Source organism: Salvia miltiorrhiza, chromosome 3, assembly GCF_028751815.1.
Source record: "Salvia miltiorrhiza cultivar Shanhuang (shh) chromosome 3, IMPLAD_Smil_shh, whole genome shotgun sequence".
Classification (NCBI taxonomy): Eukaryota; Viridiplantae; Streptophyta; class Magnoliopsida; order Lamiales; family Lamiaceae; genus Salvia; species Salvia miltiorrhiza.
In genome coordinates, this window is record NC_080389.1 from 60,461,223 (window position 1) to 60,478,782 (window position 17,560).

A 17,560-nucleotide genomic window follows, 5' to 3' on the forward strand; every position below is an offset into this window, starting at 1 on the left:
AGGGATCCTCTTGAAGTTGATCCCAAAAACCCTAACAGACTGAAAAGGAAAGGACTTGTGATGACTTGTGGGAATTGTGGTGAGAAGGGCCATAACAATAGGAAGTGCAAGAAGGAAAAGGTTGAGAAGACTGCAACTGAAAAGGGGAAAAGAGGAAGACCAAAGAATCCTACTGCTCCAGTAGTTGACAAGGGGAAAAGGCCCATGCTTTCGAAGGCAGAACAGAAGCAACTTGCAGTGGAGAAGGCAATTGCAATGACTGGCTGTGGAGTTTATATCAATGAAGGCAGTGGCAATCACTACTTTCGGGTAAGTGTGACATTCCTGAACTCCACTTGTGTAATTATATTGTTTTACTATAACAAAAACCAGATGAATTCATTCATTATTGCAGACACCACTTCAAAAGGGTGTTACACCCTTAAATGATGGAGCAGCTGGAATGACAAGGGGCAGAGCTCGGGGTGGTGCACGAGGCAGACCTCAGGGAAGTGCAAGGAGCAAGGCTCGTGGAGGTGGAAGTGGCCAAGGGTCGGGGAGTTCAGTGATAGAAGGGCAGGCAACACAAGAGAGTTGCAACAAATGACTCAAGCAAGAAGAATTTCAAGTTTCTGTTTTTTGAAAGTGATGTAAATGCATGCTAAATACTGTGATTAGCTTATGGAATTCAAAGTTTTTGTCTTTTGGCAGTGATGTAGATTCAGGGATAAACAAGTTTATAATCCCTCATTTTGTCTTAGCTTTTGCCGATCATAACTGTGTTTATTACTTCTGTATGCTTCCCAAGATCAATGAATGTTATGGTTTTGGCAAATTTGTGCACTCTTACATTTCAATGCAATTCTGAATACAGGAACAAAATGATAAACAAAATGACATACTTCATTGACATCCAAAGAGTAGTCTACAATTTCGAATAAAGGAACAAAATTCCATGGGAATTGACATCCAAAGAGTAGTCTAAAATTTCGAATACAGGAACAAAATGATCACCAAAATCAAAGCAAAAGTAAGAGCCCTAATTCTACTTTCCATTCTTTGCAACTTAACATCAACTGCACCATCTTCATTCTTCACCATGGAAGATTCAACTCCATCACCTGTTGGGCCTTCAAATCCACTGTAATTGTTCAATGCAGCATCCCTTTCGTTTCTCATTTTGTTAAAACACCGCTTGTAATAGGGTGTGAGTTCAGGATCGACCCAATCCCAAAAAGTACAATCATTGACATCTCTCCATCGACATTCAACGTACCTTCTCTCCGGATTCTTCTCAGTGTGAGACGTCTTCATAATCGCAGGGATTTTATGATAACATCTCATTTCCACGCCATTATTCGTCCTTCCCACTGACGACGAGCTTCGAGAATAACTCATGCTTCTTCGTATCAACTCGCTTCAACTCTCTTCACTCTTCCTTTACTCGCCGTGATTTGGCCTTCGATTTCTGGGACAGCCGCGATTTCTATCAAATTTCTGGGACAACCGTGATTTGTGTAAGAACCCTAATTAAAATGGGTGTCCCCAAGGTGATTTCAGAATTTAAGTCGACGAAACGACGTCATTTTTGGTGTTGTAATGTGATTCCAAAACGACGTCGATTCATACACCGGAAAATCGTCCACGTCAACAAAATCCGACGACCACGTCAGCACCGATCCAAGTGTTAGTCAACGCGGGTGCAAATTGCGATTAAATTGAAAGGTCATGTATTCTGGGGCTAATTTTGAAGGTCATGTGCAATATGCAAATCTCAAAATACTTCGTGTATTTTCCGGCTATTAACCCTTTATTAAACTATCAATCTTGTTTCTTTCTGCTTTGACATTTTACAATCAACATTATTTTATTTTTGTATTTTTTTGAATGGAATCAACATTATTTTAGACACCAGCATCATTTTTAAAAAAAATATGTATTATTGAATACAACTGTTAGGATTGTTAGTGACAACTTTCACAATTTCTGTTCATTTTAATTATTTCTATTCATCTATATTATTATAAATATATATTTTTTTTGTGAAATTCATGCACATTTAGGTCACTCCAACTTAAGACACGTTTACAACTTATATTTACAGTCGATAATTTCTTAATAGAGTTATTGCTAAATATTTTAATCATAGTGGTGCCTTGACTGTTGCTTGCAGAGCAAGGTTCAAGTAGAAGAGGATGAGATAAGCCGTTGGTTTGGTCAATGCACTTTTTTTGGATTATTAAGGTTTATGTCCAAATTAGATTCCAAGTTCATGGTGGATGCAGTCCCCTATATTCTTTTTAATTGTGGTAGCTTATTATTATTATTATTATTATCATAGCACTGTAAATAACATTTAAATGATGATATAAAGCTTACATATGCCATGACATATGTTCGTTATGATGCTAAAATATAAGTATTCTATATACTATAATTTTTTTAGAGTTAGGGTCCGTTCACTTTGATGGATGGGAAAAGGAGGGATAATAAAAATTTATGCTTTTAAATATCTCCTTTCTTATCTCACATTTTACACAAAATAGTAACTCATCGTTTTTCCTTCCTTATTTTCACTTCAATGAGGGATAATATTATCCCTCCATTTTGGTTATAAATTTTGAGCTTCTCTTTTGAGGAGACATTTAAAGTTATAAATTTTGATTATCCCTTCATTTATAGGGATAAAAAGCAAACACACATACTCCAAAAATATTAGTTGTGTACTAGAGAGTTTGTTAACATTGACTCTAATATGTGCCAATGCAATGATGATTGTTCTTTGAAAAATATTGCACCGTCCATAGAAAATAGTTCTACAAAGGGACTATATAAATTTCAATAAAAATAGTTGAATATATCGTGAATGGAAAAAAATTTAACTTAAACAATATTGTTAATAGTGATAATTAATTGTATTATTAGTGAAGAATATGATCTACCATGTGATGAAGTATTATTCAAAAATAGAAATTGACTAATTTTTGTCGAAGTTTTAAAATAATAAAAATAATTATTTTTTATGGACGGGTGAAGTATAATTTATATGCAATTGTTTTATTTTGGCCTTATTAATTATTTCATATCATTTTCACAAGTATTAATTAAAATTATTATAGTAGTAAAATTGCATTTTAATACAATTTCAACTAAGAAATTGGACTAAATTTTTTAGACATGTCACATCCCCAAAAGAAAAAGAGTATATATTTAATATATCTAATATATCTAACATCCCCATCTTACCTTTGTATAGAAATGGCGTGTCAAAGATCCCCATCTTACCTTTGTATAGAAATGGCGTGTCAAAGAAATTGAGGGTTGTGTGGTAGTATTTTTTTAATAATATATGACTTCTTATTTTTTTTCTTAATAGTATTTTGAATCTTTCAATTTATTAATTTGAGAAAAAATATCTTATTAATTGAGCTACCAATTAAACTGTAATTCATCATCGTTTATACGGTAAGTTGGATGTAATTCCTTTTTTTTTTTTGATAAAATTGGAGAAAACTCCTAACAAAACCTATCGACCATACAACGTGGGCTTGTTGGATCATTCTTTCCATATGAGGTAAACTAAACTATGACACGCCTCTACTCCCTAACTGTTAGACTAGACTTTTGCATCACAATAATAATTACTTCGTCTCTTCCACGAATCTTAATACGTATTTTTTTTTGGGCCGTCTAACGAATCTTGACACATTTCTAAATAAAGTACTCCCTCTGTCCCACTAAAAATGACATGTATTTTATTTTAGGTCGTCCCACTATAAATGACTTAGTTCCACAAATAGCAAAGTTTAATCCTTAAAAAAGGTGTGGACCCTACTATTTTTAACACATTTACACATTCTCCTTAATTCCTGATCCGGGACGGATCGAGTAATAATTATTATCTTCTATCTCCTACTTTATAACTTTTATTACATTATCTCTCATACTTCATCATTTTTATACTTTATTAACTACACACTTAAAATATTATAATTTACAACCCGTGCTGAAACCAAACGTATCATTTATAATATTAATAATATTCATAAACTCCATTCATAATATTATTATTATGTTTGCTATTTTGATTTATTCACAATATTATTATTATTTTTATTTATAGTAATAATATTCATAAACTCCATCCACAATAATAGTGGACTCAAATATCATTTACAACAATATTCACTTATAATAATATAAGTGTTGTTTATGAAGTGACAATGATGGATGAAGAGAATATATAATAAAAAATGTTTAGAAAACGAATTTTTTGAGCACTAGCATTCACTTTGTTTATTAGTTGGTTGCAGGTACCTTGTCGTACCCACGGAAGCTTCCTTAAATAAATCCAAAGCATCCATCGCGTTTCAAGCACCACACAATACCACCAAATCTTGTTAAGTGAGACAGAGATGGAGCCTGCCCACCACCTGCACTTCGACGTCATCGTCATCGGCGCCGGCGTCATGGGCAGCTCCGCCGCCTACCAGACCTCCAAGCGCCGCCTCAAAACCCTCCTCCTCGAGCAGTTCGACTTCCTCCACCACCGCGGCTCCTCCCACGGCGAGTCCCGCACCACCCGCGCCACCTACCCCGAGGACTACTACTCCGCCATGGTCCTCGAGTCCTCCCGCCTCTGGCGCCAAGCCGAGGCCGAAGCCGGCTACAAAGTCTGCTTCTCCACCAGGCAGCTCGACATCGGCCCCTCCCACAACAAAGCCCTCCTCGCCGTCATCGACAGCTGCCGCAAGAACTCCATCCCCGCCGCCGTCCTCCACCGCGGCCAGCTCCTCGACGAGTTCTCCGGAATGTTCGACATTCCGGAGGACTGGATCGGCGTCGTCACCCAGCACGGCGGCGTCATCAAGCCCACCAAGGCCGTCGCCATGTTCCAAACCCTCGCGCTCCGGAACGGCGCCGTGCTGAGGGACAACGCCGAGGTGGTGAGCGTGTGCAGGGACGCAGAAACAAACGCGATCGCCGTGGCCACCGCCGACGGCGTGAGGTACCGCTGCCGGAAATGCGTGATCACGGCGGGGCCGTGGACGCGAAAGCTGGTGAAGAAGGTGAGGGGAATCGAGCTCCCCGTTCAGCCGTTGGAGACGGCCGTGCACTACTGGAAGGTCAACGAGGGGCATGAAGGTAAATTCACGATCGAGAGCGGCTTCCCGACGTTCGCGAGCTACGGCGAGCCGTACATATACGGCACGCCGTCGCTGGAGTTCCCGGGATTGGTGAAGATCCCGGCGCACGCGGGGCGCGCGTGCGAGCCCGAGGAGCGGACGTGGGGGGCGCCCGCCGCGCTAGTGGAGGCGCTGAGGGGGTGGATCAAGGGTCGGTTCGGGGAGATGATCGACGTCGGGAAGCCGGTGCTGTCGCAATCGTGCATGTACTCGATGACCCCCGACGAGGACTTCGTCATCGATTTCCTCGGCGGGGAGTTCGGGGAGGACGCGGTGGTGTGCGGCGGCTTCTCCGGGCACGGGTTTAAGATGGCGCCGGTGGTGGGGCGGGTGGCGGCGGAGCTCGTGGCGAGCGGGCGGGCGGAGGGCGTGGACCTCACGCACTTCCGAGTGGGGAGGTTTGAAGGTGATAATTGTAATGGGAATGCTAAGGATTTCGATGATCAAGTCATGTCACATTGATTTGCAACTCAAATTTGTATTTGCAACTGTGTGTAGTAGTTTAGTTGGTTGTCACATACCTGTGATTCTAGTTTACCAACAAAATACAGGTAAGTTATGTCACTCTCATCCCACGTGTCTTAATTCTTATCATGTTTATCAAGGCTTTCATGATTGCTTCATCTGTACTCACTCTGTCCTTGAATAAATGTACTATTTTGAAAATAACTTAGTTTCATATTAAGTGCTGCTTTTCTATCATTTATCAGTGAGAATAACACATGAAGCATATATGTATATACCAGGGGGAATATCCCATCCTAGAAATTGTCAAACACAACATTTTGAGAGTGGCTTTGATGATCCAGCACTAGAGTAATAATATATGGGTGATCCATCATCATACAAAAAAAAAAAAAGAGAGAGACCAATTCCACATTGCTTGTCAAGCCACAACTAAACAGAAGGAAAAATTTCTGTCGGCTATAATCACCTACGACTCCTCCACTGTATAGTACTCCTATAATAAAAAAAACTTGTCTTCTTATTGGGCAAACACCAAGCCATCTGTGATTTGTGTTGTAAAAGCGAGGAAATCACAGTTCCCTGGTCCACGAATGATGAAAGAATGAGCGACCTAGATGATTATATGTATAAAAGCGGCTTATAAACTTATCTCCGCCACAACTGAAGCTGTGATGTCAAACCTAGAATCATCAGAGACCTGCAGTATTGGAAGAGGCTAACGCGTCAGCACAACTATTACTCGTCTCCAACAATAATTTGTTTCATGTTACTTTGTACCCGAAAGGGAAAAGGATATTAAGACGATGAATAGCCAAGTATGCAGTACACACACAGTTACAAGCATATTAAAGAAGTTTGGATAGTTTAGAGAGGAGTAATTGCTAGAGTTTTTGGAGTATATGCTGAAGGATTAGAGTGCTCTTTCAGAAATGAATTGCATCGAGTGACTCCATACCCTTCATAGCATCGAGCAACCAGAGTTGCTAATAGAAACTAGATAATATATATCTGAGACATGCTTAAAAAGAAGAAAAGGGACATCACTGACCAGTTGTTTAGATTCTCAGACTACAAAAGTTGCAAGCATGGCATGCAACATAGCCCAATAGAGGATTACACCAAGACGTAAAGCAGGTTGTCGCATCAGGGCACGATCACAGGACATCCTGAAAGAAAATGTATGGAAATGAATATAGGCGTAATAAATTTAAAATACAAGTACAAGTTGAAATTGAGGCTTACCATAATCCATCAACCATGTTTGAGACAGGTCTTGTAAATCGTGGGACAATTTTTGATGTGGTCAACGACTTAAAACCATGAGCTGAATTAACAAAATTAGTATAAGTAAAATAGCTATGAAGAGGTACTACAAATTCCACTTTTATTGCCCACTGGCCAAAAGCATATTACCTTTATCATCATCATGATCATCCTCCAGCCTCTGACTACTGTCATCCATATCTATTGCAATGGCAACTTGATCATTATTTGGTTTCCGCAAACTGCGAACTTGCGGAGCAATGGTCCCACCAGAAGTCCATTTGTTTGTCTGCACCAATCAATACATTGTGGACATGAATATGCCAAGTGTCAGAAGAGCATAGAAGAAAAGGAAGAAACAAGTTAATCAAAGAAAAATAGATAACTGTGAGAAAGAAAATAAGTGAAATTACAATATAGCCCTAAGCAATAGTATATAAATGCAGACCCCACATTCATCAAATAACATGGCCGTATGATTTCTTTCTAACTATACCTTCTAAGATTGCATTTCTTTCGTGGAGGAATGCAAGCAAGTCAATTTGATATACTGACCCGAACCCTAAACCCTACTAATTTTTATATAACTACAGATGAAAAAGCATATCATAATTCCACTATAGAACATTTATTATATGCAGAATTAATCATGTCATTCTAGCAACAAACATCATATTTTTATTTAGAGGGCAGATTCAAGGCAATTCAACAAAGACAGTTGCAAAATAACTAAACAGCATACCGTTGGTTCAACCTCCACAATCTCTGAAGTAGATTTTGTAGCTCTATCAGAATCTCCAGCACCTTGAAGCATGACTAGTTGAGATTCCATTTCACGCAAGGAGTTCTTCAGATGCTGTTCTTTCTGTGTTAGTTCATTCACTTTAACTCTCTCTTCTTGCAACATCATATCTCTGTTCTGGGTCGTCACACGAAGATTCTCCAACTCAGATATCAAGTCCAAAATCTTCTTCTGTAATACCTCTTTATATTCGTCAACCAGGTGATTCGAATAATCTTTAGTTACATCATTGACCTGTACGTGAGATATCGAGGAATCAAGCCAAGCGAGCAAGTCCCGAATCTCATCAGAACTCTTCTTGTTCATTTGTGTAACAGCTAGTGCATCATTAGTGCACCTAGTAACCTCTTGCCTAAGGAAAGAAATCTCTCCATCTTTCTCTTGCAGCTGCGATTGTAGTTTCTCGACCTCAGATAGGAGATTTTCTGACAGATAATGAAGTTCATCAAACTTGCTCACAGTGACAGAAAGCTTCTTCAAAGCTTTAGCACGGGAAGCTTCAAGGTTCTCCAAGTCTTTGTTCTTTTGATGCAACTCATTTTCGAACCCCACAATCTTGTTTGCAAGGTTTTCCATTTCAGCCTCCTGTTCCTCAAGGGCTTGCATCAGAGCCTCACATTCTACAGCAGAAAATGAGCAAATTAGAATGGGATATTTCACCAAGGCACTTATTGATCTGAAAAGAAGCTAAAATATAGTATATAACTGACCTTGTACTTTTGCAGCTAGTGCATCTGTCAGTGAGTCAACTTTCTGCTGCAAATCTATGGCATTAGATTCATTAACTTGGAGTTCTTTCATTCTCTGTTCCAACAACTTGCGCTCCTCGCCCATTACATCCAACTGTCTCTGTGAATCATTTAGCTTTACCCTTGATTGCTGAAGGTCAAGTAAATGATTGTTTGCATTAGTTTCGGCTTCCTTTATCTGATCAACAAGTTCCTTGCAAATTCTCTCTCTCTGGATGTCCTTCTCTTGAAGCTCATTCTGTAAATTCATTATGGTACTCTTCATCTCACTGTGGCCAACTTCCATCGCTCTGGCCAACTCATTAGTATGCATGGATATGGAATTGCCCACAACCAGTGATAGTTTGTGGCACATGCTCCTAATGCTTTCCTCATTGAAGATGTGAGCATCGCCAGTGGAAATATTTCCTCCAATTTGATTTTGGGAATTTAAGTTCCCTTGTGGAGATCCAGATGCCAATGCATTTTCAACCACATGTTCCTTCCAATTTTCGAGTCTTGAAATTGCACTAGCACAGCTTTCAAACAATAATGAAATGTTCCCTTGCAAGATATGCAATTTTGACTCTTTCTCTTTGTCAATTGATTGTAAACGCTCAGCATCTCTCTTCACAGATTCATAGAACTCCTTCTCAGAAGTATACTCTCTACGAACATTCATGACTACTTCAGATAACTGAGATGATTCTTCTTGTAATACACGTGAATGCTCATGAATTCGCTCCCGGATAGAATCAATTTGGGTCCTAAAAACCTGCAGATGAAATACAATGTTATGCTCTGGCATCGCATACACTTTGTCAGAAAGTCTCTAAAGAAAGAACTGTCTGGATTAACAAGTAACTTGCAGGTGCCAGACATAGATTCCACGAATTATCTGAACACGAGGGACAATATTGAAACAACATCATCTAAAGGGAAAACACCCTGCCCAATACTCTTCTCTATGGTAATACAAGGAAATCACTTCTCTTGCTTGAGCTTCCTCTCTAATTCTTTACCGTTCACATATTAGAGCCAAAATAATATCCTATAACCTGACCTCCACCCCGCACACAAAGAGAAAAGAATCAAAGAGTTTAAAAATCAGTTTTTGAAAACACAATGATACTCATATGATACTCATTTTCCAAAGTCCAAAGTTCAATCAAAAACACCTTATAACACATAAAATAAAATATAAAATTGTTCTCGTTGAAAACTCAATCAGTTTTTAGGGACATTCAGGAATGGGAATATTGTAACAAATGGCAATATGAAGTATTATGTATGGGCATATACAAGTTTGTACCGTAATCATTTTACCTTGTTCTCTGATTTTGCTGAGAATGTGCCCCCAGGTAAGCTACCAGGAAATAGAGCACCCAGAGCAGGAACGCCGTCTAAATCAAAAAATGATTTCATTGTAGCCTCCACATTGTACAGAATTTCCAAATCTTTGGAAAGAACACCCCCCAGTTCTCTGTCAATGGCAGAAAGATCATTTCTCAAGTTGTCCACACTAAATTTTAAACCCGCAATTTCAGACAATCTGCCTCTCCTTTTCCTCCGAGTGTAAATAAGATAGCTTTTCAACATGCGCAACAGCTTCACGTTTGGCATTTTCAACTAGATCTTTTTCCCTGGAAACTTCTGAAAGTTCATTAACAACTTTTGCTAGCTCATCTTGAAGGCCATCATTTCTTTCCTGAACTTCATTCAACTCTGCAAGCAGTAGTTCAGCTGCTCTTTTAGATTTTCTTGATTCTTGTTCAAGGGAATCCATTCGACCGTGTAGATCGTGCAAGTACTTGCCTATCTCTTTTATCCTCTCAACTGGATTTACAGAATTAGTTTCAAAGCCAACATCTATTTCACCCAAAGCATTCAAAATACTGCTCCAGCTACCCTCTTTCTCCTGCAAATAGCGTTCGGTTTCTGCCAGGCGATCCCTGAGGAAACTATTTTCAGATTCCGCTACTTGTACCCTGTCACGTGCAGCAAACAAGTTCTTGATCTGTTCCTCATACTCATAAATAGTTTTTTCAGTGCGCTTGGTCTCAGAGTTGAGGCGCTCAACCTCAGCATTTAGTTCTTCGATTGATTGCTTCATGCCATCTCGCTGTTGCACCAAGGACTTCCCTTTTCTAACAGCAACATTTAGCTTCTCTCTCAAAGAAGCTGATTTATGCTCTTCCTGATTAAGTAGCTCTTCCAATTCTTTCTTTTTTACTTCCAGCTCCTCTGATTCACGGACTAGGGATTGATTGATCAGCATGTATCTATCTTTCTCCTCCTTCAAGCACGTTAGTTCACCCATAGATTCATCTAGTTTTTTGCTCAGAGTCTCGACATCCTGCTCTTCAAAATCTCTGGAAAGTTGAGACAGCTCACCCTTTCCAGTGACATGCACATCAGTAGAATCTACATTAACAAGCTTCCCAGATAATAGTGTCTTATGTTTCTCTACAAGCTTTCTCAACGTTTCTTCTAAATATTCAACTCCTTCCTGATAAAGTACCACATCTTCAGGACAAGAATCCTGAAGAGCATCCTTAACCATTTCCTTCAGTCTTCTAATTGCATCCTCAATACGATCCTTATCTTCTTCTAACCTAAGTTTCTGTGCTTGCAACAAACTTGATTCATTTTGAAGATTCTCATTTCTAAGAGCAAAATCAGCTATTCTTTTTATGCTTTCATCATTATCTTGTCTCAGTATCTCCAAGTCCTTTGATAGGATTTCTTTTTCTGTGCAAGCCTGAAGGAAGGCTGCCTCAAGCTCAGATGTTCTTCTTTGTGAATCTTCCACATCAGCACTTAGGGATCCACAAAAGGTCTCCAAGTTATCAATCTTTTGCTGTAGAGAATAAGAATGGTTTTGTGCCTCTGATAGTGCACTTCCCAACCACTGAATCTTATCATCAGGCTCCACAGATCGCATATGAGGTGGCATATCTAATCTGTCCAAAATTTCTTCCCACCGCTGCACAAGGTTGTTCCTTTCCACTAATGACTGTTCAAGCATCTCATTTTGCTCGGCTAACCCGTAAAATCTGTTTTGCAGTTCTTCATATCTTCTTCTTAAATCCTCACTGGAAGCAGGGTTTAGCTGCATATCTTCTTTCAAGCCATCCAAACCACCAGATCCAGCATCAGAATATGAACCTCCCTCAGCTGAGCTTCTATGATCCCATTCACCGAGTGGCAAGGAGTGATCTCCAACTATTTTTGCTAACCAGTCAATCTTTTCAATTATATCTTTGGAGTGGAAGTTCTCCGGAAGCTCTAAATCTTCTAGAATCTCTTCTAGTCTCTGTAGGACAGAATCCTTAAGCAGAAATGACTCTCTTAGTGCAGTAGCTGAGTTGCGAATGTATGAGAGCTCAGATTCCAGGGCTTCCATGCGCTCACCTGCCTCAGAGTAGACTTTTACTTTTGTTTCAAGTTCATGAAGCCTTGCATCTTTAGATAGTAATTCCTGTGAACATTTCTCCAGTTCCTTGGACGTTTCAGCTAACGATTGCTTGAGACTCTCGCGCTGTGAAATAAGGCCTTTCCCCTTTGTAACTGCTATACCTAACTTCTCTCTGAGGGACGATATTCGCTGCTCAGACAGTTCTAGCTCGGCAACTTTCTCTTGTACTTTAGAATTGAGAGCAATAACAACCTCGTCCGCACTCTTCAGACTGTGCTTGAAAACCAGGTTTTCATTTCCATATTCCATGAGAGCAAAGTTCAAGCGTTCCACTTCATCCTGCAAATCATGTACTTGCATTTCTAGAGATGCACATAAGCTTGAGCCCTGGCCAGTTTCTCTGTATTTTTCAACGAGTAAATGAATCAGAGCCTCCAGGAATGAGGCAGGTTCATCCGCATACATAGCTGGCCCCTCCAACTTCACTGATTGCTCAATCTCGTGAATTAACTTGAGAACAGTATCTGATTTGAGACAAAACTTTTGCAGTTCGTCAGTCTCCCTTGCTGAGTTGGTCATCTGCGAACTGAGTTGTTTATTTGCAGAATCAAGCTCCAATCTCTCACTAGAAAGTTTTTTCAATTGGTCCAACAGGACATCAAAAAAATTAGGATGTAAAAGATCCAGCCTTTTATCATCAGCCACGACATCTTCTGCTGAATCTGGGTAATGCCCAAATAATGTCCTCATAAGTTCACTGTAAAGTCTATACAGAATGCTCAGAGCCACATCAGTTTTGTGCGACATTTCTTGAAACTCCCTTTGAGCAGCCTCAAGTTGTCCATGCAAACCCTCAATCACTTTGCAGGCACCATCAACAGAAGCAGCAACAGAGCCAACAACATCATGGTTGCTATTTCCACCAGGCAATGGGTTGGCAGAAACATTCTGGGCGGTAGAATCCAGCATACCAACAGTCTGAAGAATCTGCGCAGAAACAGAACTCCGTTCTTCTTGAAGAATCAATTCTCTGTCAGCCACTTCTGCCTGGAGTGCTTGCAGTTGATTGGAAATAGAAGCAGCCATCTCATCTGAGTCTTTACAGTGTCCCTCCAAATGAACCTGGAGCTCATTAATATGAACTTGAAAGTTATTCATCTTCTCTTGAAGATGATGGTTCTCTGACTTTAGAATGGCTTCTTGCTTCTGCATGGCCTCACATAGACCAAGAAATTCACTCTCTTTTGCAACAGCATGATTGATAAGCTCTCTCATAGCTTCATAGAGAACCATAAGCTCTATGTTTGCTTCTTGTACTTGATCATTGTGCTCGTGCAACACACCACTATCATTCTTAACACCTTTTGCAACTTCATCAAACTGAGATGAGTTTTTCTCACAATCTAATTCTTTTATTTTGAACTTGTGAAACTCTAAATCAGCACAGAGGGATTTATTTTCTTCAGTGTGATGCTTAATGAAAGTTCTGGCTTCTTTTAGATCATTCACTGCCTCACAACATTCTGCTTGCAAAACAGCTTCCAGTACTTTGAACTCCACCAACTCAAGATATTGCTTTTCATACTCTCTGAAAATTTTCTTCTGCTCTTCTTCAAGCTTACTCTTCTCGTCTGATATGGATTTGATATGCTCATTTAGATTGACGATCTCTGTTTGAAGATTTAGAATCAATTCTTCAGACATGTTCCCAATCTGATGGTCCATTGATACTTTTTCCTCATCGAGCTTTTTTCTTTCTTCTGATAAAGATGTCAAAACCCTAAGAACTTCCACTGTATTCTGACACTCTGCCAAGTCAGCAAATAATTTATTATTCTCACTGATCATGCCATAATTTTCCTGCTCGAGTCTTTTCTTGTCACCTTGTATCAAAGTCTGGAGTGACTCTAAAGAAGCTTTGTGCTGATTTAATTCCTCTGTGATTTTTTCATTCTCCAGCAAAAAATTCCTACTCTCCGCTGAAAGTTTGTTTTTCTCCTCAGTCATCACTTTGAAACTTTCATTCAAGTTTTCATTTTCAGATTGCAAGGCTTGCACCAAATTCCTGCAGTCAACTAGTTCAGAAAATATGCTTGACATTTCTCCTTGTGTAATTTCTAGTTTATTCTGCAATTCATTAACTTTAGCAGCAAATTCTTCAGCCTCAGCTCTTGATAACTGTAGCTGCTTCTCGAGCTCTACCCTCTCTGATACAACCTCCTGAAGCTCATTTCTGCACTGCACAATTTCTTTGGCAAATGTTTCATTTTTCCCTTGGACTTCAACAAGTGAAGAGTTGGCTGCAATTTCATCAATCCATTTTTGATGCTCAGACAGCTGTAAATAACATGCATCCTTTGACAAACTTGTCGTGTATAAATGTTCTTTGAGCCTCTCAAAAGCAACATGAGCAATATAGTCATTAGCTTGCATGCTATCTGCAGTTCTAGGTTTCTCAAGTGACGATTCTCTTGACATGAACAAGTACCTGAATTCATCTTGATCAAGTACCTGTAAAATTTCCGCAAGCTGGGAAAGTTTGATTACACTTCCATCCAAAATAGAAGACAAGTCTATTCGTTTGCATGCTAAGAAATTTGCACTGTCATTGTTTTCAACCTCAAAAGATCTTTCTACCTCGACAAATCCAGAGCTTGCTTTAGTGCCTTCTGTATCTGAAACATTAACCGCCTCTGCTTTCTCTTCATTTGAACCAAATGATGTATCATCTCTCTCCCGAACCATTGCCACAGATCTTATGGTTGACATTATTGAGGATTCAGTTAAAGGAGAAGTGCCAACAGAATGGTCACGCACCTCTTCGCCTTCTCCAGCATAATTGGTAACAGAAACAGTCAATGATGCATTGTCAGTCTTGCTGAGTTGTGTGGCAACAGGGATATTCTCCTCAGCAAATGTATTCCCTGAATCAGCTGCCCTACTGTCTGCAATAGACTCCCTAGTATCATCTGAAGGAGGATTACTATCTCCATCAAGTAAATTCACCACGCGGTCATCAATTTGACTTCTGGAACAGTCAACTTCCTGCATTGCCCCTACCAAAATATTACACAGGCTTTAAACTCTAACACAATTAAGAGGCAAAAGAGTAAATTATAGAGACAGTGTCAAGAGTGAAGGCACAAACCTACATCTGTTACCTGCTCTTCCCCATGCCCCCTCTCCAGTCCAGATGAAAATTCAGTGGGCAAAAGTAAACTGGAATCTCCTGACCTCTTTTCTAAAACCATTGCTGGGACATTAGAGGTCGAATCCTCAAAAACAAGAGAAGATGATCCATCCTCCTGGGAAGCCCTAATATTCACATCATGCACATCACTAGTGTTATCCATTCCAGATCCCTCTGATGGAAATCCAGCAACATCCAAAAGACATGCTATTCCAACTTTACCCTTTGCTGAAGGATCTTTATTTGCAACAGCACTGTCACTTGTTACTGAATCTCCTCTAGAAGCAGCATCACTTGCCACTCTATCCAGTCTAGGAATTGACTCTGGTAAAGCAGTAGTACCTTCTGCATCATCCTTGAATCTATCTGCATCCATATCATGTTGCTGCGCTACTGCTGTGTCACTGGAAGTGCCTACTGTTACATCATGCTCGGAATTACCAGTAGCTGTATCACTTGCCTCTGCATTCACTCCAGAGCTTGATTCTGAAAAATCCACAGTACCACTCGTATCATGCTTGGATAATTCATCAACTGGATCATTTTGCTGTGTCACAGCTGCTTCAGCAACTGTGCCTGCCGTCGTATCACGCCCAGATTTACCTCCTTTACCCGATGGCTTACTATTATGTCCTTTATTATCCTTCTTCTGCCTGAACTGTTGAAGCTGACATATGATGAAACATGTCATCACAAGAGATTTTATTAAGTACATGATCCTTACTTAGTGAAAACATTACATTTCCTAGCATTTCCATATTGAGCTAACAAATTTACCAGTTAACATGGTACTTTTATACACCAAATGTTGAAATATTATTCTGGACTCTGAAAATATTAAACCGATATTAGTTGTAAAGGTAGCACCCTATTAAATATGGATATACAATAAGGTTTTAGATGCCAATTTAGTATTTTGAAAAATGAAAACGAATTTCGAAAAAATTGGACATAGACAATTTTCCACTAAAATAGAACAATTCCTCAACACTTAAATGAGTGGGTTGTGCGAATAATCAAAACTGTTAAAAGATGCAGTTCCAAGATAAAAGGACAAACAAAATGAAAACATAAACACACAAATATATGCGTATCCTATATCTGCCCGCCTAAACTCTTCTGTTAATTTCTGCATGCAAAATTAATCATATATTTCGGGAAAAAAGAATTAAATTTACAACAAACTCTACAGATAAAGCTCAAAACCAGCATAAACTTAAGTTCATACTTCCATAAAGATAATCGCATGTGGGTGAGGTTTAACATTCTATGCATATTTACTTCGTTCTCGTCCACTTCCTCAAATTATACCGTCAAATGAATCTCATATTCCCCTGTATATGCAACATTCATTATGAAATTGCTCTGAAATGAATAAATCAGTTACCTTTTTCCGTCCGGCAGCGAGCAGATCGGTTCGGTTCTTATTTTTTTCCATCGAACCCAATTCAATATGCTCTCAGCAGCTACCTATAACCATTAGATTAAACAGATCGCCACTCTACAAAAACCCCAAAAAAAGTAGGAAAAAATTAGTGAATTGTACAATTCAATATATTTAGCGAATTGAACAAAACGAGAAAATCAGGTTTCAATATCGTTCAACGCAGTTGGAAAATGATCGAATTCATTCTCACCAAATTGAACGGCTCGTTTGGTAAGGTGATGTCGAGTGTAATTGAAAATTCCGTTCTCTTAGATCTGAAGCGATGGTTTTCCTTTTTTTTTTCTTTTTTTCTTTTTTTTTTCTTTGAAGTTTTTCTTTTCGAAATCGGCAGGCGTTTCAATTTAGCATTAATTATACTTTATCGCCCGATATTTGACTCGAATTGCAAAGGAAGCCTGTTTCGTAAACGTAAATTGCAAATATAGCCCGAATTTATACTTTCAAGTTTCAAGATGGAAACAAAAATTAATCACATATTTTAGATTATTTATTTATTATTATTACTTAGCTCTTTGCTTATTTTTGAACATTGGGTCATTTTTTGCAATTCGTTCAAAATATTAAAGTGCAATTTACCCATTGGATATATAGTATTTTAGTTCCAAAATTCTACATTGGGTCAGTGCAAATTGGGCTCACAGAAGAAAGCAATCATTTGTGTGAAGACTAATAAAACCATTGGGCCTTTATTAGCAGATTTTAAAATTGGACTCTATTCATAATCCGATTCTATTCTATTTATTGTAGCCTTTTATTTTTTAAAAAAATAACAAATTTATTATTTTAACCTATAGCCATAATCCTCAAATTAATTTTTTTCCATAGTCAAATTAAATTTCAAATAATACTGTAGTTCCCAAATCAAGTCTCCAGAGCCCGCGTTGGACTTTAGAAAAATTGATTTGAAGGTTATGAACTATAAAGTAAAATAATAAATTTATAATTATTTTTTATTTTATTTTTTTAGACAAGGGGTTATAGTCAATAATAATATCGAAACTATAGATAGAATAATCCTTTTGAATTGTGTGAATGGCCAAACGAGCCCATTTTTTGTCCAACTATGCTCTATGCACTCT

The 17,560-nt window shown here is 38.8% G+C and overlaps 2 protein-coding genes across 2 annotated transcripts; one reads left to right on the top strand and one right to left on the bottom strand.

Annotated features, from left to right (window-relative positions):
- The first annotated feature begins 4,072 nt into the window (after positions 1–4,072).
- Positions 4,073–5,834, top strand: LOC131015045 (probable sarcosine oxidase). Its single transcript, XM_057943241.1, has one exon. It carries the CDS (start codon positions 4,395–4,397, stop codon positions 5,625–5,627), a length of 1,233 nt encoding a protein of 410 aa, XP_057799224.1. The 5' UTR covers positions 4,073–4,394; the 3' UTR covers positions 5,628–5,834.
- Positions 5,835–5,881: 47 nt separating this feature from the next.
- On the bottom strand, positions 5,882–16,830 carry LOC131015043 (trans-Golgi network-localized SYP41-interacting protein 1). The gene is given in 11 exon segments (XM_057943240.1): positions 5,882–6,330; positions 6,682–6,799; positions 6,876–6,957; positions 7,047–7,185; positions 7,639–8,318; positions 8,409–9,201; positions 9,753–9,977; positions 9,979–14,900; positions 14,993–15,701; positions 16,422–16,535; positions 16,672–16,830. Coding segments are annotated over 9 exon segments (7,704 nt in total). The 5' UTR covers positions 16,473–16,535; positions 16,672–16,830; the 3' UTR covers positions 5,882–6,330; positions 6,682–6,696.
- Between the last annotated feature and the right edge of the window lie 730 nt (positions 16,831–17,560).